Genomic DNA, 16,893 nt, shown 5'->3' on the forward strand with positions numbered 1-16,893 from the left:
GTACCGTCTGTAGACATCCTTCGTTGTTGGGCCCCATTGAACCAACAAAGGCAAGTGGTGAATGCTGTGCTGCTATATTTCTCCTTAACCATCATCTTCTCCCTCAGGGTGGGACAATCCATATAACCATAGACCAGTGTCATTAATATTGGAAGTTTTCTGAGCTGTTAGCATACAGAGAACCCACTACATCTACGTCTGTAATAAGCTACTTTATACAGGTTTTACAATAAGAACCATCATGATTGGGGCTTATTTTCAACTGCTATATAAAAAGGAGGGACGCGATCACGTTATTACTGTTTTCCCTCACAATATTATCCCGCCAACTGCTTCATATGTCTGCAAAAATGAGATATAAGACTCAGACACATAAGAAGTTTTCCCACAAAGTACATTTCAATCACTAGATCTTGGAATAAAAGTAAAAAAAATTGTTCCTGTGCAGAGATAACCTTACAAATGTGTTCCTGCTATGTGCTGTGTACAGGTTGTGTCGGACCGTGCAGGACCATATTATTCCAAGATCTATTGATTAAAATGCACTTTTTGAGTGACACCAGCACAGCCTCACCGAGTTTAGCAATGCTATCAAACGAATAGTCATCAAGGGGCAGCGCTAGTGTCCAACACTAATTCCATCTCAGCTCCATCTTAGTCTTCTTTAGTTAGACATAGTGATGAGCGTAAGTGCTCATTACTCAAGTTTGCACCGATTATCGAGGGTGCTTGAGTGACATGTTCGAGTCCCAACAGCGGCATGTTTCACGGCTGTCTAACAGACGCAAAATACGCGTCCGTGGGGACTTCAACCAGTCACTTGAGCACCAGCAATGTTTGATGCAAACCCGAGCACCCTAGGAAAACTCAAGGAACAAGCACTTGTGCTCGTCACTATTTAGAAGCAGAATGCTGGCATTGCACTGACCTCTCCCACAGCGGCCAGCACCCAGGACGTCTTGAGAGAAACTAGTAACTGCAGCACTCCCTCGTGACGTCCTGTTCCAGGAGGGGCGATGGACACTGCAGGTAGAGAGTGCAGCCCTAGCCTCATGTGACATCACGTTTAAGATGAAATGTATAAGGAAGTACAATATTAAAAGAAAAAAAATAGGGATTAGCGAGATATGAAAAAGAGTAGGGTATTGTGTAAAAAAGCAAAATGACAAGAATGGTTAGGGTGTAAGGATACATATTTAGACCTCCCCTTTAAACAGTTTGCCAGAAGCTTGTTAAGAAAATTACGCGGAGCCCACGCTATTTTTTTCAGAAAAAAAAAAAAAATAGCATTAGACTTACCGGTAATTCGGTTTCTAGGAACCTTCCATGACAGCTACATTGGACATTGGAGGATGTCTTGCCCGCCCTAATAGAAGGCAGGAACACAAAGAGGTTAAATACCAATACCCTTCCTGCAACCACCAGTGGTTTCCTGGACACCAGTATGAATAGTTACCACCAAAGTGCAGGAATCATCCAACAAGAATATCAGATAGGGAGGGAAATTAGTGCTGTCATGGAAGGTTCCTAGGAACCGAATTACCGGTAAGTCTAATTCTATTTTCTCCAGTCACCTTCCACGACAGCTACATCGGAGTAATACCAACAGCTAGTTTCTCTAGTGGGGGGGGGGGGGAATCACGGCCTGCAGCACTCGTCTGCTAAATGTTAAATCCCTATTGAAATTAAGCCTGTAACGCCTGGTGAATGTATGGATTGGCGACCAGGTGGCGGTTCTGCATATCCGCTGACGAAGCATTCCCCTTTTTTGCCCATGATGTTGCTATCGCACGGGTAAAATGTGCCCTCAGTGAGGCGGGTGGAGCCAGCTTCTGTGATGCGTAGGTCAGGCAGATAGATTGTGTGATCCAATTCGTGATCGTGTTCTTTGACGGCTTCTTGCCCTTATTTCGTCCTGAGAACTGGATGAATAAATTCTGGTGAATCCGCTAGGCTTCACTCTATTGTCGGTAGACAGGACCACTCTGCAAATGTCGAGAGTGTGGAAGGTCTCTTCCTTAGGGTTGGAAGAGCTTGGGCCGAATGAGGATAGTACAATGTCCTGATCCCTATGAAAGTTTTAGTAGAAAGGCGTGATCTAATCTCAAGATATTATCATCTGTAATGATTGCAAGGTAAGCTTCTTGAATTGACAGGGCCTGCAATTCTCTTATACGTCTAGCCACAGTAATTGCGACTAAGAGGACGGTTAAAGGGTTAGGTTCATGGTCATGGAATCTAGAGGCTCAAATGGATCTTGGGTTAGGGTGTTGTGCACGGTGTTGAGATCCCAAGGAGGTCCATGACTGCAGAGTTTAGGACGAATCCTGGCTGCCGAAGCCATAAAATCGTTTGATCCAGCGGTGGCTGGCCAGGTCAAGATCAAAAAAAGGTGCTAAGAGCTGATATTTATACCTTTAGTGTGCTGGGGATAAGGCCCTGTTATAGACCTTTTGCAAACGTCTAGGGTCTGTGCTGCACTGGGATGGAAGGGATCGGGGTGCCTGGAGAGCACCAGGGCGTAAACCTTTTCTCATACCTTGGCATAGATGGCCTTGGTTATTGGTTTTTGGCTTTCCCTATACGAGAGCCATTTGGCTCTTAGGAATTCGGCCTCAATAACCATGCTGCCAGGTTCCAATCGCCTATGTCCGAGTGTAGCAGAGGACACCTTGGTGAAGGAGGTCGCCCTTTTTGGGGTAGAAGCCCCAGGGCCTTCCTGGGCCATGGCAAGTAGGGCTCTGTATCAGCTTCTTCCGGGCCACAGAGGGGCGATTAGTATTGTGGGAACTCGGTCCGTCTGAAATTTCCTGAGATGTTTTTTGCCCGCATCGGTATGGGTGGGAAGGTATATGCGAGGTTGGAATCCCACCATTGGGTGAAGGGCATCTATTCCTTGCACTCTGTCCATGCGGTTGAGGGAGACTAATACCCCTGTCTTCGTATTTTGCCTGTTGGCGACTAGGTCCACCTCCGCCCCATCTTGAGGCTAAGGACACGAATACAGTCTGGTCCAGGCGCCACTCCTCCGGATGAACGTCTTCTCGACTGAGGAAATCTGCCTGGGTGTTGTCTGTTCCTCTCAGACGCACTGACCAGGAGAAGATCCTTGCTGCTATTGCCTTCAGGCCGGCATACTTCGTACCCCCTTGGCTGGAGATAGGCCACTGTGGTCATGTTGTCCGAGTAGATGCAGACGTGGCAATTTTGGATTAGTGATGATGATGTCTTTTAGCGCTTTTCCTACCGCCTTCAGTTCTCTCAGATTTGAGGAACTGGTGCTGATGCTCGGCAGCCTTCGCCCCTGAAAATAGGATCTTTCTACTACTGTGCCCCAGCCTCGTTGGCTGGCATCTGAGCGGAGTGTTTTCAGAGGAAGCCGAATCCGGCTGACTCCCTTCTGAAGATTTCGGTAGTTCAACCACCACCTCAGGGCCGGTTTAACCTGACCAGGGAGGGGATTCCTTCAGGACAATGGAATTTGTCACCGCGTAGGCCAGGCAGATCCTGGAATGTAAAAGCACTTAGCTTTGTAGAATTTGGGTGTGGGCCTGAGCCCAAGAAACCGCCTGGGTGGATGTGGTCAGAGATCCTAGAGCATACATTGACTCTGAGGGTTGGTGCCCGCTGGTCCTGAACCAGGTTCTTTTGTGGACAAGGTCGACCTGACAAACCTTAGGTAGGAAGGATGTCTTTCCCCATGAGTCCGAGAGAACTCCCAGAGGCTTCCTTCTCGTGGAGGGATAGACATGGTTCAGTATCCAACCCAGGGATCTTAATATCCCCGGGGTCTTTCCTACGTCCATCTTCTGACATGAGATAGATGGTATAGAGAGGAGGAAGTCGTCCAGATATGGGATAACGCCTATCCCCTGGTGCCAGATGAAAATCACTGCTTCCGCCATGATCTTGGAGAGATACATGTTGGATGGATTGGCACATGGTAATATGCACCCTCCAGATCTACCGTTGCCATTACCCAGTTCTGTCCGATGAGCGGGACTGCCCCTGATTGACTCCATTTTGAATTGCCTGTGCCGGACCGATTTGTTTAATGGCTTCAGGCTTATGATGATTCGGTTTTTCTCTGATGGCTTCGTCACCAGGAAGGGACGTGCATAATGGCCATGTCCTTCTCCCGCTTTGGCACCCGCGCCTTCTACCAGAGCAGATCTCTAGGTAAGGAGCCCTGAAGGTGTGGAGGCTGTAGGGAGGTTACCCCTAAGCATTACGGGGGAAGGACTCTCGAACCCAATTTTTAGTCCATCTTGTATGGTACGGTGGACCCACTGGTTTTTGGAGATGAACTGCCAGCGGGTGAAACAAGAGCGAGAGACGACCCCCAACCAGGCGTCATTGCTTATCTGGGGTCTGTTGATGGTTAGGGACAAGGATGTTCCTGCCCTTGCCCCCCTAAACTCTTCCTGAGTATGTCAACAGGACCAGGGATTCCCAGCCAGTCTTTCATGCCGGTACTGGCCCAGCCTCAAGCTGCTTAGCGGCTGTGATCTGACAAGGGCATGCAATTCAGCTTAGAATAGCTGTTGACAGAGGTTTGGTCATGGGAGGGACGAAAAATCCGTCTCCTAGGATTTCTATGTTCCAGAAGAGATCCTTTTGTCCGAAGCTTTGTCCAGTATGTTATCCAGGACAGGCTTGAACACAGTGGCCCTGGAAGGGGATGGCGAACCATTTGGAGATAAGTTGCCTCCCTTAGGAGTGCCCTGGTTAAAATCCTCTAGGGGAGTTAAAAAGTAAGGCCGCTTTTGCGGCTACCCGGACCTGGCGAGAGCAGTCACACTCAGCCTAGAAGAGCCGATGCATTAAAGAATTACCCGAGACCTGCGAATAACAGGCTGGTCTTCCACCATGGTCTCGGCCTGGTCTCAAGTTGTTTAGCGACTGCCAGCGGAAGCATCGGCTTGGAACCTTGTTGCTTTTTGCAGTAGGGGTAGGGCATCAGGTATCTTTTCCCCTGAGGTGCCCTGAGTCTGTGCGTAAGGATAGCTTCTAGCAGATTTGCAGAAAATAAATATATTATATATATATATATATATATATATATATATATATATATATATATATATATATATATATATATATATATATATATATATATATATTTTTCTCGATCCACTGGATCTTTGAGCTGGGAGGAGCCCTCAAAAGGGATAGGCTTTTTTTTTTTCTTAGAGAGGCCTCCTTTTATGGAGGATCAGATTCTGTACGTTCTCGTGTACAGGACACCTTCTTTGGGCTTCAGCCCAACATCTCGTCCTGTACCGTGTATTTAACTTCTTCCTCCTCCACCCCTATGGTGCTCTTAACCATACTGATTAGCTCACCCATATTCTCAGAACCAAGTGATATTTTTGGTTCCCTGGTTTTAGGGGTGGACGTGGAAGAGGAACCCTCAATCTCCCGAGCGTCCTCTGAATCAGAGGACTGAATTTCGCCTGAGTCTGATTCTATCGGAGCTTTCTTCCTCCTCCTAGAAGGAGGCGGTCTGGGAGAAGGGAGCCATGGAGGAGTGAACCTCCTGTATTATGAGGGATTTGATGCTATCCAGGAGAGAGGGCTGCTCAGCGCGAAAGACTTCTCCGTACAGGACGGGCAGAGCTTTCCCCGTATGTCGAGGGAGTCTGGCAGCACACATTTTACACTTGTGGCTGGTCCTCATAGGGTCAGAGACATTTTCTCCCCATATTAGAGAGAGAGAGGTATGCTACGCTATTTTAGTAAATAAATGCTGAATAGCCAGGGCCGACGCCTGCTACTTACAGTAGGAGGGGGTACGCTGGGCTCCACCGACGCAGAGAGAGAGGGCTTGTCACCGTCCATGCCGTCTACAGTCAGTGTCAGACAGGTGTCTTACCTGGTGATCTCCTCACCCGGAACTTGAAAGATCAAGGGACAAGCGTTGTTTGTGCACTTCCTCCTCCCTTTGGCCCAATGGGGGGGGAACCACATGAGGACGCCCCAGAATGTGACCGCCGGTCCCAGGAGTAAGGCTAGTTTCACATTATCGTTTACGGCCGCAGCGTCGGGCTGCGCATGGCCGCCGCTAAGCCCCGCCCCTGCCGCGCCTCCACCGGTAGCTCCGCCTACGGGCGCATGACGCTGCATGCGTCCCCTATCTTTACCACTGGGGACGCAGGCCATGCGCAGTATGCGTTTGGCGGCGCATGCGTCCTTTTGACGGTGCGCCGAGCGCAACCGAATTGCAACAGGTTGCGTTTGGCGCTGGTCGGCGCACCGTCAAAAGGACGCATGCGCCGCCAAACGCATACTGCGCACGGCCTGCGTCCACAGTGATGAAGATAGGGGACGCAGGGCGCATGCAGCGTCATGCGCCCGTAGGCGGAGCTACCGGCTGAGGCGCGGCAGGGGGCGGGGCTTTGCGACGGCGGTGCGCAGCCTGACGCTGAGGCCGTAAACGCTAATGTGAAACTAGCCTTACGCTCCCCCAGCGCGCTCCACCGTGGAACGCATAGGGAGAGACCGGAAGTGACGTGCGCCCCAGTGGAAAGCCCAGTAACGCCCCAAGTGGAGGAAGGCCACCCCCGGCCAGCGTGAGCCCCCAAGAACCGGCAGCATGGAGGAGGAAGCTATCTGGAGGCCGCCGGCGCGCAGATCACCGCCTCGCTTTACCCCCGAAGGAGGCGCAGGAGAGGCGGGAGAGTCCGAGTCCCACCATGCAGGCGGAGACAGGAGCAGCCACTGGAGGAGAGCAAGGCCCCCGACCTCGGCAGCCCGGCATCTGACAGGTATCCGAGCTGGTACTGGACGTGGGGTGCTCCCGATCGCCGGCCACAGCAGCACCATCGTAGACCTCTTCATGCCCCATAGGGGACAGGAAAACACTGGTGGATGCAGGAAGGGGAGGGGTATTTAACCTCTTTGTGTTCCTGTCCCCTATTAGGGCGGGGAAGACATCCTCCGATGTAGCTGTCGTGGAAGGTGACTGGAGAATAATCTTTTATTAATTAAATACATGTCCAGTAATTTGCACACACACTGTATTAATTGTATTTGTCACACACATCTATATATCTTGCAAACAGAGGAGAAAAAAAAAGGAGTAATGGATTCAAAAGTAAATATAAAAGTACAAAATTTATTATTTGGCACATGCAGACAGGTAAAAGTTCAAAAAGACAAAAGTACAAAAAAATCATAAGACGCAGACAGGACTGATCAGGGAGGGGGGGGGGGGGGGGGGAAAGTTAACAGTCTGCGTACCAAAAGATCACAGAAGCACTCACGATGCAATTAATCTGGAGGATGTCATGCAGGATTATCCAAAAACAGTAATTCTTACGGCCAAAATATGCACGTAACTAGTAAAGAAAGGAATGTCCTGCCTTAGTGCACAGAGATGCTAACAGCGATACCGGTAAGCAATGCCCGCTGAAATGATCCCTAGGGCCATAATGGATACATGTAGGATAAAGGTGGATTGCTTACCAAGAGGTGCACAAGTGAACAGGTCGGGACGGCGACCCCCGACCCGCGTTTTCCCCTTGCGAAAGCGCCCTTGGTGAGCGCGAAACATGCATTTAAAAACATTAAAAACCGCATTAAAACGCATTAAAAAAACGCTGCCAAAAAGCAGTTTGTGAACATAGCCTAAGATTGACAAAGTGCAGTAAAGCACACAATCTGGTATCTAACTGTTCTCTGCAACCTTTGCTTTGCCGGTCATTGATGATCAGCCCCATTTAATAGGAAAATAAAATACTTGTTGCTATCTGAACTATCAAATTCTTACCAGAGATACATGTATGTGAACATGAAAAGCAGCATCAAAGATGAGAGAATAAGCCATCCGTGGATAAACTAAAGAAAAAAAAATATTGAAATTTAGTATCACTCTAGACAGTACAATGCGCAGGCTTTTGAATATGCAACGGATAGAATATTATATATATATATATATATATATATATATATATATATATATATATATATATATATATATAGTGAAGAGAAACCCTTTCACAATAGCCAACCAAGTGAACAACACTCTCCAGTTGTATATTATACACACACACACACAGTTAGGTCCATATATGTATTTGGACAGAGACAACATTTTTCTAATTTTGGTTCTAGACATTACCACAATGAATTTTAAACAAAACAATTCAGATGCAGTTGAAGTTCAGACTTTCAACTTTAATTTGAGGGTATCCACATTAAAATTGGATGAAGGGTTTAGGAGTTTCAGCGCCTTAACATGTGCCACCCTGTTTTTAAAGGGACCAAAAGTAATTGGACAGATAAAAATAACTGTAAATAGAATGTTCATTTCTAGTACTTGGTTGAAAACCCTTTGTTGGCAATGACTGCCTGAAGACTTGAACTCATGGACATCACCAGACGCTGTGTTTCCTCCTTTTTAATGCTCTGCCAGGCCTTCACTGCGGTGGTTTTCAGTTGCTGTTTGTTTGTGGGCCTTTCTGTCTGAAGTTTAGTCTTTAACAAGTGAAATGCATGCTCAATTGGGTTGAGATCAGGTGACTGACTTGGCCATTCAAGAATATTCCACTTCTTTGCTTTAATAAACTCCTGGGTTGCTTTGGCTTTATGTTTTGGGTCATTGTCCATCTGTAGTATGAAACGACGACCAATCAGTTTGGCTGCATTTGGCTGGATCTGAGCACACAGTATGGCTCTCAATACCTCAGAATTCATTCGGCTGCTTCTGTCCTGTGTCTCATCATCAATAAACACTAGTGACCCAGTGCCACTGGCAGCCATGCATGCCCAAGCCATCACACTGCCTCCGCCATGTTTTACAGATGACGTGGTATGCTTTGGATCATGAGCTGTACCACGCCTTCGCCATACTTTTCTCTTTCCATCACTCTGGTAGAGGCTGATCTTGGTTTCATCTGTCCAAAGAATGTTCATCCAGAACTGTGCTGGCTTTTTTTAGATGTTTTTTAGCAAAGTCCAGTCTAGCCTTTTGATTCTTGATGCTTATGAGTGGCTTGCACCATGCAGTGAACCCTCTGTATTTACTTTCATGCAGTCTTCTCTTTATGGTAGATTTGGATATTGATACACCTACCTCCTGGAGAGTGTTGTTCACTTGGTTGGCTATTGTGAAGGGGTTTCTCTTCACCATGCAGATTATTCTGCGATCATCCACCACTGTTGTCTTCCTCGGGCGCCCAGGTCTTTTTGCATTGATTAGTTCACCAGTGCTTTCTTTCTCAGGATGTACCAAACTGTAGATTTTGCCACTCCTAATGTTGTAGCAATTTCTTGGATGGGTTTTTTCTGTTTTTTGCAGTTTAAGGATGGCTTGTTTCACCTGCATGGAGAGCTCCTTTGACCGCATGTTTCCTTCAGTGCAAAACCTTCCAAATGCAAGCACCACACCTCAAGTGAACTCCAGGTACTTTTATCTGCTTAATTGAGAATGACATAACGAAGGGATTGCCCACACCTGTCTATGAAATAGCCTTGGAGTAAATTGTCCAATTACTTTTGGTCCCTTTAAAAACAGGGCGACACATGTTAAGGAGCTGAAACTTCTAAACCCTTCAACCAATTTTAATGTGGATACCCTCAAATGAAAGCTGAAAGTCTGAACTTCAACTGCATCTGAATTGTTTTGTTTAAAATTCATTGTGGTAATGTCTAGAATTAAAATTTTTTATCTCTGTCGAAATATATATGGACCAACTGTATGTATCTATGTATGAGATATATATATATATATATATATATATATATATATATATATATATTATATATATATATATTTTTTTTTTTTTAGTTCAATAGGTAAAACAGATGCTGGCTGTATAACACAGCTGGCACTTACCTCGATCAAACTCAACTCCTGAGCCTGCACCACAAAACAGCACCATCATGATGCGGGAAGGGGTTATAAAGCTACATTTTGTTTTTTTATTGTTTGTTTTAAATAAAGGGTCACGGAAAACAACATAGAAAATGGAATTACTTCATGTGCACACGATAGCTGCAGTTTTTATAGAGTCCATGATGATTAATTTTCTAGGCTCATCACAAGCCAGGTGAGTTTCAGAATTTACCAAGCTAGTTTAATCAACAACAAAAAAAGTGAAGTGGAAAAATGCATATAGGTTTTACAGCCATTACTTATTAACTTACAAGGGGAAATAGGATAACTGCTCACCTTATAGCAGCGATACTTGTATAGTAACACCAGAAATATAGTCATCACCAAGATAACACTAATCATAATAATCGTATTCAACACAGAGTTCAGAAGTCGTTGACCAACAGATGGGGTGTCTTCCGAAAATGGGGTGTAAATTCTAAAACGCAAAATAAACAGTGTCACAATAAAACAGAAGAAATTCATCTCTGACGAGAAGCCTAGGTCATAGAAGTCATAGAGGTCAGATGTCTTTACTTAGTGCTATAAGAGCATGGGGGTGACTGTGGGCCCGATTTACTGACTCAAGGGAACCTGTGAGTGTGTTCCACCCAACAAACGGCTTATATTGGCATGTAGATCTCTGAAAGGGCACATTCACACATCTGGAGAAATCAGTCTGAGATCGCGATGCATGGATTGGCTGTGGGTCTCCCAGTGTGACATACAGTGGGTACGGAAAGTATTCAGACCCCTTTAAATTTTTCAATCTGTTTCATTGCAGCCATTTAATAAATTCAAAAAAGTTCATTTTTTTATCATTAATGTACACTCTGCATGCCATCTTGACTGAAAAAAAACAAATGTAGAAATTTAAAAAAAAAAAAAAAAAAGAAACTGAAATATCACAAGGTCATAAGTATTCAGACCCTTCACTTAGACACTGATATTTAAGTCACATGCTGTCCATTTGCTTGTGATTCTCCTCGAGATGGTTCTGCTCCTTCATTGGAGTCCAGCTGTGTTTAATTAAACTGATAGGAATTGATTTGTAAAGGCACACACCAGTCTATATAAAACCTCACAGTTCATGTCAGACCAAATGAGAATCATGAGGTCAAAGGAACTGGCCAAGGAGCTCAGCGACAGAACTGTGGCAAGGCACAGATCTGGCCAAGGTTACAAAAAAAATTTCTGCAGAACTCAAGGTTCCTAAGAGCACAGTGGCCTCCATAATCCTTAAATAGAAGTAGTTTGGGACCACCAGAAGTCTTCCTAAACCTGGCCGTCAAGCCAAACTGAGCAATCATGGGAGAAAAGCCTTGGTGAGAGAAGTAAAGAAGAACCCCAAGATCAATGTGACTGAGCTCCACAGATGCAGTAGGGAGATGGGAGAAAGTTCCAAAGTTAACTCTCACTGCAGCTCTCCACCAGTCAGGTCTTTATGGCAGAGTGGCCCGACAGAAGCCTCTCCTCAGGGCAAGACATATGAAAGCATGCACAGAGTTTAATAAAAAACACATGAACTCCCAGACTATGAGAAATAAGATTCTCTCGTCTGATGAGACGAAGATAGAACTTTTTGGTGATAATTCTAAGCGGTATATGTGGAGAAAACCATGCACGGCTCATCACCTTCCTAATACAATCCCAACAGTGAAACATGGTGGTGGCAGCATCATGCTATGGGCATGTTTTTCAGCTGCAGCGACGACTGGTTGAAATCGAAGGAAACATGAACGCGGCCAAGTACAGAGATATCCTGGATGAAAACCTCTTCCAGAGTGCTCTGGACCTCAGACTTGGCCAAAGATTCACCTTCCAACAAGACAATGACCCTAAGCACACAGCTAAAATAACAAAGGAGTGGCTTCAGAAAAACTCTGTGACCATTCTTGACTGGCCCAGCCAGAGGCCTGACCTAAACCCAGTTGAGCATCTCTTGAGAGACCTGAAAAACAGGATTTTTTGGGTTGCTTACCGTAAAATCTGTTTCTCGGAGCCTTCATTGGGGGACACAGAGACCATGGGTGTATGCTGCTGCCACTAGGAGGCTGACACTATGCACAAAAAAAGGTTAGCCCCTCCTCCGCCGTATACACCCCACCGACCGGCAGGAAGTTCCTCAGTTAGTGAGAAAGCAGTAGGAGAAGTAACAGAATAGATTGAGAATAGAACAAACAACTCAACTGTAACAAACCGACAAACATAAGAACAGGAGTTGTAGAACATGGGAGGGTGCTGTGTCCCCCAATGAAGGCTCCGAGAAACAGATTTTACGGTAAGCAACCCAAAAAATCCTGTTTTCTCGTTCGCCTTATTGGGGGACACAGAGACCATGGGACGTCCCAAAGCAGTCCCTGGGGTGGGAAACAAACTTCCATCAGGCCAGTGGACTCGCCACCGCAGCCTGCAGAATCCTTCTACCTAGGCTGGCGTCCGCCGAAGCGTAGGTGTGGACCCTGTAGAATTTCACAAAGGTGTGAACCGATGACCACGTTGCAGCCTTGCAAAGCTGCAGCGCGGAAGCTCTGTGGCGCACCGCCCAGGAGGCACCCACCGCCCGGGTAGAGTGCGCTCTGACCCCTGGAGGGGCCACTCGATGCTTGACCCGGTATGCCTCCAAAATTGCCGATCTGATCCAGCGCGCAATAGTGGCCTTTGAGGCTGGGTGACCTTTCCTCGCTCCGTCAGGAATGATGAACAGAGAGTCTGACTTCCGCAAGGAAGTCGTCCGGGCTAGATAGACTCTCAATGCCCTGACTAGGTCCAGCTTGTTCAAGAACCGCTCCCGAGGGTGAGCTGGGCTCGGGCAGAAGGATGGCAGAACAATGTCTTCATTGAGGTGAAACGAAGATACCACCTTCGGAAGAAAAGAGGGCGGAGGCCGCAGAACTACCTTGTCCTGATGAAGGACCAAAAAAGGAGAGCGGCAAGAAAGTGCTGCTAATTCCGACACGCGCCGGATGGAGGTAATGGCCACCAGAAAGGCCACTTTCCAAGAAAGGAGGGAAAGGGAAACGTCCCTGAGAGGTTCAAAAGGAGGACCCTGCAGCACCTGAAGAACCAAATTAAGATCCCAAGGATCCACGGGCGCTCGGTACGGAGGAACCGTGTGAGCCACACCCTGGAGGAAGGTTTTGACCTGGGGCCGGGAGGCCAGCGTTTTCTGAAATAAAATGGACAGTGCCGAAACTTGACCCTTCAAGGAACGGAGAGCAAGCCCCGCATCCAGCCCTGCCTGCAGAAACGCCAGAATAGAAGGGAGCGAAAAAACCAAGGGCACGATGTCATTGGTCTCACACCAGGAGAAATAGGCTTTCCAAGTACGGTAATAGATCTTCGAAGAAGGCGGCTTTCTGGCGCGGATCATGGTATGAATTACCCGATCAGAGAATCCTGCCCGTCTCAAAACCTCGGTCTCAACAGCCACGCCGTTAAATTGAGCGACCGAGAATTGGGGTGGCAAATCGGGCATTGAGACAGCAGATCTGCCCTGTCGGGAAGCTTCCAGGGGGCGTCCGCGAGAAGGTTGACAATGTCCGCGAACCAAGACCTTCTGGGCCAATTCGGGGCGATGAGGATGACTGGAATCCCCTCTGCTTTGATTTTCTTCAACAACTTGGGAAGAGGCAGAGGAGGGAACAGGTAGGGGAGCTCGAACTGTGACCAAGGGACGGCCAGAGCGTCGGCGCCCACTGCCAGAGGGTCCCGAGACCTGGACACGAATTGTGGGACTTTCCTGTTGAGGCAAGATGCCATGAGGTCTACATCCGGAGTTCCCCACCGACGGCAGAGCAGATGAAACACCTCCGGATGTAGGGACCATTCCCCTGCCGCGAGACCCTCGCGGCTGAGGAAATCGGCGGCCCAGTTGTCCACGCCGGTAATGTGAACCGCGGAAATCGTTGGAACAAAGGTCTCTGCCCATTGAAGAATTTTGGACACTTCCGCCAGAGCTGAGACACTCCGAGTCCCCCCTTGGCGGTTGATATACGCCACCACTGTGGCCTTGTCTGTCTGAATCCTGACAGGCAGGCCCTTGAGGCGCCTTTCCCAGTGGACGAGGGCTAGATGGATCGCTCTTATCTCTAGGACATTGATCTGCAGAGCTGATTCCTGAGTCGACCATCGACCCTGAACAGTGTGACTGCGGAACACTGCACCCCAGCCGATGAGGCTGGCGTCCGTAGTGACAATCTGCCAGTGAACGGGAAGAAAAGACCGCCCCAAGAGAATGAGGGGAGACGTCAACCACCAGTTGAGAGACCGCTTGATCCGGCATGAAAGGCGAACCGGACGATCCAGAGACAGAGCCGACCTGTTCCACCTGGACAAAATGGCCTGCTGGAGTGGCCTGGCGTGAAATTGGGCAAAGGGAACTGCCTCTATCGCCGCCACCATCTTCCCCAGGACCCTCATGGCTGTCCTGAGGGATGGAAATCGTGTGATCTGTAATGATCGCACGCCCTGCTGCAGGGAAAGGATCTTGTCTTGTGGGAGAAATACCCTTGACCGACGAGTGTCGAACAGAAGGCCCAGAAACACAAGGCGTTGAGTAGGGACCAGACAGGACTTTTTCCGGTTGACAATCCACCCAAAACTGGACAGGGTGTCTAGAACGATCGCCACACTTAGGTGGGCCTGTTGAAAGGAGGGAGCCTTGATCAGGATATCGTCGAGGTACAGAAAAAGAACGAGACCTCTGATCCTCAACAAGGCCATCAACGCCGCCATAATCTTCGTGAAGACTCTGGGAGCGGTGCCGAGCCCGAAAGGAAGCGCGACGAACTGGTAATGTTCGTGGTGAATCGCAAACCGCAGGAACTTCTGATGTCCGGGAAATATGGGCACATGTAGATAGGCGTCTTGGATGTCTATGGAACCCATGAATTCCTGCTCCTCCAAGGAAGCAATTACCGAGCGTACTGACTCCATCCGGAAGTGGCGAAGGCGAACTCTCTTGTTGAGTAACTTGAGATCCAAGATGGGCCGAACTGCCCCGTCCTTTTTCGGCACCACAAACAGGTTTGAATAAAACCCTGTGAAGCGTTCCGATTTGGGAACGGGCACAATCACCCCAGAACTGAGAAGAGAGGCGATGGCCGAACCGAACCCCGGGACCAAGGCCGGATCCCTCGGCGGACGGGATTGGAAGAAACGATCCCGTGGAAGAGAAATGAACTCTATTTTGTATCCTGTTGATACAACCTCTCTGACCCAAGCGTCCTCTACTGAGGCGAGCCAGACGTCGCTGAAGAAAAGAAGTCGACCTCCCAATTGGAAGGGACCCACGGGAGACCGATGGTAGTCATGCGGATGTAGACCGTCCAGATCTAGATCTGGACGGTCTTCCCTGGGAAGAGTGGGACCGCCAGGACGGAGTGGGCCTGAAGGAAACCTTCTTTCTTTCCTGACGTGCCTGTGGCCTTTGCTGGTTGGAAGGGTTTTCCGCCGTATTGAAACGGCGGAAAGTCCGAAAGGGACGAAACTGACGCCTTGGAGGAGGTCTGAGAGGCTTGGAGGGGAGAAGAGAACTCGTACCTCCGGTAGCGTCCTTAATAATCTGATCCAATTGTGATCCGAAGAGACGCACTCCCTGAAAAGGCAGATTGGTCAGAGACTTTTTAGAGGACAAGTCCGCCTGCCAGGCCTTGAGCCAAATTGTACGTCGGATTGCCACGATGTTACTTGACGCCTGAACTGCGCAAGATGCGGCATCCAAGGAGGCAGAAAGCAGATAATCCCCCGCATGGGAAATCTGATTGGCGAGATCGGCCAAATGCTCTGGTCGTGCCTTATCTAGAATGCCCTGCCGAAGGTCGTCTGCCCAAGTGGATATGGCCTTTGTTGCCCAAGAAGAAGCAAAGACTGGACATACCGCTGCTGATGCCGCTTCGAAAGCAGATTTTGCTAGAGATTCTATGATCCTATCATTAGAATCTTTTAGAGACGCCACACCTGACAGCAGAAGGACCGTATTATTAGAAAGTCTGGACACGGGAGGGTCCACCGAGGGAGAAGCGGCCCAGTTGTCCGTGAGCTCTTTAGCAAACAGGTACAGCACACCGAGACGCTTTCCTCTTTGAAAGCGTCTGGTCGGATCTTCTCTCTCCTTTGTAAAAATCTTTCCAAACTCAGAATGGAAGGGAAACACCCTGGATGGTGTTTCCGCCCGTCTGAACGAAACCTCCTGATCTGAGGATTTCGCAGGGGCGTCAGCGATGTCGAAGGTATGGTGAATCGCGGCAATGAGGTTTTGCACCGTAACCTTCATGTTCGCATCCTGGTCCGAATCCAGCTCTAAGACCCCTTCCGATTCCGAAAGCGCTTCGCCTGACTCGGGAGAGGAGGCCCGAGAGGGAGACTGCTGGGGACTATGGGGTGAGGTAGGACGAGGGGAGGACTCCGCCTGGAGGTCCTGCCTGGGCCTCTTGCGACTGCCGCTGGCTGGCTCAGATGGGACGTCCTGAGACGTGCTGGGTCCCGCCGAAGCTCCCAAGGGCAACTTGTCCAGAACGGCTACTAGGGACTGAGACACCTTGGTGAGGTCTGCCACTGACTGTGATAGAGAGGAGGCCCAGCCTGGCATGGGGGGCTCACTCACCACTGGGGCTATGGATGGCTCCTGAGCGGCGTCGGGCTGGATTGGATTGCTACAGTCCAGGCAGAGGGGAGTGGACTGACCTGAGGGAAGTTTGCGATTGCAAGAAGAGCACGCAAAGTACTTGACTAAGGTGCAAGAGGAGGCAGGGGGACGAGCGCGGTCAGACTTAGAATTAGACATACTGACGGACAGTCACTGAAGCCTTGCCGGAAGGTTGGGGGACAGGAGGCAGAGGAGGGTGTCAGTCGGCAGTATGCAGAGCTACTCACGGTCCGGTGTCCTATCGCAGCTTCCAATAAATGGAAATGCACGATTCGTCCGGTTTGCAGGGGCACGGCTGAGGGATCAGCGTCCGGCTGACAGGCTGCGAAAATGGCGGCAGCCAGAGAGGAGCCAAGCAGGAAGCGCG

General features: G+C 48.7%; 1 protein-coding gene across 3 annotated transcripts in view; it reads right to left on the reverse strand.

Annotated features, from left to right (window-relative positions):
* Positions 1 to 16,893, reverse strand: part of LOC141049015 (presenilin-2-like) — a 105,168-nt gene that overhangs the window by 69,342 nt on the left and 18,933 nt on the right. For all 3 annotated transcript variants that reach the window (XM_073545111.1, XM_073545110.1, XM_073545108.1), the window contains exons 4-5: positions 10,175 to 10,316; positions 7,772 to 7,839 (exon numbers count right to left, since the gene is read on the reverse strand). In XM_073545111.1, the coding sequence (XP_073401212.1) occupies positions 7,772 to 7,839; positions 10,175 to 10,316 (210 nt within the window). The remainder of the gene's footprint in view (positions 1 to 7,771; positions 7,840 to 10,174; positions 10,317 to 16,893) is intronic.

The sequence above is a fragment of the Dendrobates tinctorius genome, unplaced genomic scaffold, assembly GCF_039654945.1.
Source record: "Dendrobates tinctorius isolate UK_male_01 unplaced genomic scaffold, ASM3965494v1 ptg000140l, whole genome shotgun sequence".
In the NCBI taxonomy this organism is placed as follows: domain Eukaryota; kingdom Metazoa; phylum Chordata; class Amphibia; order Anura; family Dendrobatidae; genus Dendrobates; species Dendrobates tinctorius.